The sequence below is a fragment of the Vombatus ursinus genome, unplaced genomic scaffold (genome assembly GCF_900497805.2).
Source record: "Vombatus ursinus unplaced genomic scaffold, bare-nosed wombat genome assembly UNPS02014262.1, whole genome shotgun sequence".
NCBI lineage: Eukaryota > Metazoa > Chordata > Mammalia > Diprotodontia > Vombatidae > Vombatus > Vombatus ursinus.
In genome coordinates, this window is record NW_020954040.1 from 1 (window position 1) to 5,606 (window position 5,606).

A 5,606-nucleotide genomic window follows, 5' to 3' on the forward strand; every position below is an offset into this window, starting at 1 on the left:
GAACTCTCCACAAATGAAAAACCTTATTGAGTATTGCTCTGATTAAGCCTACTGGATTGGAAGGGGCAGACAGTAAGTGATTTCCTCTCTACTCTAATGGTATATCCAATGGTGACTGTCCAGGGAGTCATCTCTGGTCTGTTTCCTTCTTGTGTGAGTATGTGTGCAGAGGGATAGAGGTGGGAAGTTGGTACAAATGCAAAATGTACTTAGGACCTTTTTTTTAAAAGTCATGGTATGGTAAAAAGTAAGTGAAATCTACAGATTGTCCATTTGTTGGGTTTCCCATTGAATGGTTTATCTTGAAACAAAACAAAACAAAACAAAACAAAATAAAACAAACATTAAGCATTCAATTCCTTGAAGATACTGGAAGGTATTTATGGAACACTATGTTTTCAGGAGTGTGTGTGTGTGTGTGTGTGTGTGTGTGTGTGTTTGTGTGTGAATCGTTGGCTTTTTCATTTCATGTCTTATTTCAGAGGAGAGTTACCTTGGGGAAGAAGTGCTGAAAAAAAAGTAGAACACTGAAGGAAAATAATATGTTGATTTTTGAGTTCAACAGAAAGGTGTGAAAAAAGTTACTCATGGTACTTATTATGCAAGTACATATATTTTTGGTGGTCCCTTACAAGGCTTCTATATTTCAGATTGCTCTAACTGTTCACTTGACTGTTTCCACTAATTCCTCTTGCTTCACCAAGTATTTACTGACAGAGCTAGTACTACCACATTTAGAAAAGAAATCAAATTTGCATTAGCAAGTTAGCATCATTGTGATTCTAGTTTCATGCATGACAGATTCCATATATAGAGCTATATTTAATGTATTTCTAATTAGAAGGGGGGAGATATGCTAAGTTGCCTTGACATGTCATTTTCTCTCTCTTTGTTTTTGTTTGCCCAGCTCACCATGTTAAAACTGGAACCTGTGAGGTGGTGGCGCTCCATAGATGTTGTAATAAGAACAAGATAGAAGAAAGGTCACAGACGGTCAAGTGTTCATGCTTCCCAGGGCAGGTGGCAGGCACCACTCGAGCTGCTCCTTCTTGTGTTGATGGTGCGATTTCTTCAATTGTTTCATTAAATCTCTCTCTCTCTCTCCCTCTCTCTCTCTCTCTCTCTCTCTCTCTCTCTCTCTCTCTCTTTCTTTCACATTGATACCAAATATTCTGGCGATTTAAAATAATATTGGCCTAGAGTGGGGGGGGGCAGAGAATTAGGACTAGGGGGGAAAAGAACCCCTCTGCTCTGGGATGATTCTATAGGTGAGACTTAGAATATGATCTTTTTTATTACTTCAGAAACCCAATCCTACAAATGGATATGAAAGTCCTGATAGTCATTTCTGTTTCTTAGTGAATGATATTTAATTGACATTCTGATATATTTTGCTCAGCAGTGCACATGCTCTTTATTTTGGTTGACATTTTATCAAAATCCAGACAGGAAAGAATGTAAAAAAATGGGAAGGAAGCAATGAAATTAATGATTTGATATTACTTTACTAAAAATTAAATTCAAGAAATTCTTTTAAGAATTTAAATAAAAGTTCCTTCATTCTCAATAAATTTTACCTCATTGATTTTTTGGGAGACAAATCAACATCTTATCTAAGTAGAACTCTTATATGATAACTGAATAAAATCTTCAATGTGATTGTTACTTTTAAATACATAATTTTAACATGATATTATATAGAATTTAAATGCCTGTATGGGCATTTTTCAGATTATATGGTGCTGGTTTTTGCCAATGGTATAATATTAATGTTACACCAGCTCAGAGCTTCAGTTCATTTGTGGAGAATTCTGTATTCATTCTAAAATGGAAATATTACTTCCTGTTGGTGTGTTTGATGTCTAGGAGATTGTGAACAGTATCAAGAAATAAACCTGGTAAGCAAATTTAGGAGTATTTCCAGGGTCCCTTTGGCTAAAATCAAGGGACTTCTCTCAAAACCCAGAATATCCACTAAGGAATGGAAATCATGCTTCTTTTCATCCCCTTCCCTTCCCTTACTCCCCATCCCTTGTAGTTTTGCTGCAATACCATAAGAAATAATCAACAGGGAAGAAAATAGTGACTTGATTTTTTCCCCTTCCTGAAGCTTCAATAGTGGAGCAGAAATGGTGGTGTCACATGCAGCCATGTCTTGAAGGAGAGGAATGTAAAGTTCTTCCAGATCGGAAAGGGTGGAGTTGTTCCTCGGGAAATAAAGTGAAGACGACGAGGGTAGGTACAAGCCTAGTCTTGGCACCTAACGTGGTACATAACTTGACTGGTAAAATGGGAAGTAGGTATAATCAAATCCAAGTGTCATTTTAGTTGTGAGTTTTGCTTTAGAATTGCACTCATTAGTTGGTCCTGAATTTGTTAAATGCCCACTATTCTTTCAGAGGCAGTGATACAGGACAGGACTAGTTAGAAGAGAATGTCTTGGGTCCAGAAAGACCTGGGATCAGTCCTGCCTCTGACTCAGCCTAGCTGTGTGACCATGAACACTAAACTTCTTAGTGTTGCAGGAAACTCTATAGGCCATGAAGTTGCAGACAAGTTGCTAATCTGCCTCAGTGGAAGGAGTTTCCATATTGGGAGGTCCCTGTGCCAACAAAATCATTGGTCTGCACCAAAAATAAAATCTCTTATCTCATGAGAGACTGATGATTAGAAACTGCCTGGCACTACTTGTTAATGTCCTGGAAGGGTAACCCAATCCCTCGTCCTTCCAAGGTAGATTAAATTGGCTAACAAAAATTTGTTCTGCCTATGTCAGTCCTTGACATCTTAAAAACCAAGGCTCTTCCAGCTTTATGTGACTATGTTGATTATCTGCATTGTCTAGTTAAAATTTTCCTAATAATGAAGGTGATTAAATACTGAAATAGATTCTTAAGGAAGGTTTGGGGATGTTGAGATCAGTAAAATTATAATAAATTCTCTTTGGATCACAATCTTTTTAAGCTTGTGCAAAGAAGCACCCGTGACAAATAATGATTAATAATTAACCTAACCTCTTGATAGGAGACTTGGGTTTCATGAACCTGAATTTGAAAACCCTGACAATGTTGTGTGTGGTGAAGGATGAAAGAATTTGAATTCTGCTTCATTGAATCTGCTGATGAAAATTTTAATGTCCAATGAACCTCTAAAGCCTGAGTTCTTAATCTTTTTTTGTGTGTGCTGTGGACCCCTTTGGCGATGCAGTCTATGGACCCCTTCCTAAAATAATGTCTTTAAATATATAAAATAAAGTATGTACGATTACAAAGGAAACCAATTATATAGAAATAAAGATTTATTTTTTTTCAAATCCAAGTTCACAGACCCCTTGAAATCTTTCCATGAACCCCTTGAGTTCTGTGGAACCCGCATTAAAAAAATAAACAAATCTTGCATCAAAAGGTATACTTAGAGGTTGGGTAGAATAAGGCTGCTTGATAAAAGCCAAGTGATTAGGAAAATGTTATTAATTATTTTATTATATTTAATGAGAGGAAAAGAGACAAGTGAAACCCAAACCAAAACAAAATCTCTATAACAACTGGAGGCTGGCAAAGTTGCAGTAGTTTTTTTGACAAAGGTGATGCCCTGACATAGATTGGTTTGCCTTACTAGGTCCTAGCTAGCCCTATGATTCCATCTATCCTAATGATATATTATTGCATATGCTGCCTAAAACTAGACTGAAGGGACCAAGTAACAAGTGTAATCAAATTAACATTCTGTCAAAGTAGTCTTGACTCTGCGACCTGTTGACTAAAGGCCAACAAATCTTTCTAAAATTCATGCAGTGTCCCTCATCCATGGAAGCATGGCCAATTAACTAGAATAACTGTGTTACCCAGTAAGGTAACACTTCATTTGGCAAACATTGATTTACTTTAAAATATTCTGGAATGCTAGATTATTTTTATGATAAACTATATTAACAATATTGCCATTTCTCATTCTCTCAACAGTTAAATCTTATTTCAAAAGGGCATATATAGAAATTCACTCAGCCTCTTTCATTAAGATTCAAAAACAAATCAAAAACAATTCTATATCTACCTTTGAATATTAAACCTTTGTTTACTTTGGCAGGTAAGAAGTAGGCTATTTCTGCAGAATGTTGATAATGAGATTAATTATAATTAATTAGTGTTACTATTTCATTAAAAAGCACTAGGGATAATACAACTTTCCAAAGCGATTGATATAAAATAGATAGCTTCAAAAAGATCTTTAGATTTGTTCTAGAATTATTATAATTGTTTGACCTTAATTCTCATAGTAAATTGCCTTTGAAATGAGTCCATTGTTGTCAGTCTTTTAGTCTCAAAGGACATGTCCTGTCCCCATTTCTCAAATAGTTGATAACTTAATGAAGGAAGATGCTTGAAAGATTGAGGGCATAGGTGCAGAGGGTCTCAGCCCATTTATTTCATTCTGACACACCTAAGTCTCTGAACACAGGCATGTTGGATGCAACTCATTATCTTTCCTCTTCTCCTTTCAGCATTGAAATCTGCCCAGTCCTCTAACTTGAAAAAGAAAGAAAAGTCTCATTTATGATTAGGAAAAAGGAGGTGTGAATGAAACATTATGCAAGTTAAATATGCTATTATCATTTTTTGTCATTTCTAAGACAAAGAAAGCAGTATTGATGGAGAGATGTGGTTATTTTATTTTGAAAGGAGACAGTGGTTAAAAAAGAAAGATTTTAAATAATTACAGTTAGTCTATCAGTCAAAGTAAACTAGGCCAGGAAAATTTCTTTGAGACTAGTTGGGAGGAAGAGTTTTCAGAAATGGAAGGGCATTGTTGGAAAAGGACAAAAATGGCACTTGACTCCATAGAACATGAGGAAAATGCTAACTTATCCTCTGGGTATTTATTATCGATGTGATAGTACTGTCAGGCAGAAATAGAATCTCAGTAACATATTTGTGGCAACAATTTCATAAAGAAAAAAATCTTATCATTTTTATCATCATCAATTTCTTTCCCCTGTGCTTTTCCCATATAAGGTAGTTGTCATAGTGGTGATGAGAAAGAGCAGGCAGATTTTATATGGCAGAGATCCAACCACCAATAAGAATGGCTGGAAGTTAAGCATGAATGAATTATAAAGTAGAAGAATAGCTGTTCTCAGCCAAAAAGCAGTTGTCTTTCTTGAGCAAGATAGGTAGGCCTTGTGGAATGATCTCTATTGGAAAAATGGCATGAGAAATGATTAAAATTTGGAATAATGTGTGCACTTTCTGGACTATAATTGTACATCTCCAGTCTGGAACTTTCCAACGGGCCTAATGTTCAAGAAACACAGTTGGCCAAAAATAGGAGCAGCTGAGCTGAGTTGGCTCTTAGCAAAGGCCATCAGTACCCTTCTGGTACTGAACATTTAGAATATACAGAGATGGGCCATGCTGATTGTACTATGTGTGCTAATCATATCCTCTCTTTTGCTCTATTTTGGGCCCAGAAGAAAGCTTGTATTTCTCCCTGCCTCACTTTTCTGTCTCTCTGTGTCTGTCTGCCTCTGTCCTTCTGCCTCTCTCTCTCTGACTCTCTTTCTTCTCTTCTCTTCTCTTCTCTTCTCTTCTCTTCTCTTCTCTTCTCTT

The 5,606-nt window shown here is 36.3% G+C and overlaps 1 protein-coding gene across 1 annotated transcript in view; it reads left to right on the forward strand.

Moving 5' to 3' along the window:
- Positions 1–907: 907 nt before the first annotated feature.
- Positions 908–5,606, forward strand: part of TAFA2 (TAFA chemokine like family member 2) — a gene marked incomplete at its 5' end in the record, with an annotated part of 21,228 nt that continues 16,529 nt past the window's right edge. Inside the window, 2 exons of the mRNA XM_027860798.1 lie at positions 908–1,060; positions 2,111–2,235. Coding sequence (XP_027716599.1) covers positions 908–1,060; positions 2,111–2,235 — 278 coding nt within the window. The remainder of the gene's footprint in view (positions 1,061–2,110; positions 2,236–5,606) is intronic.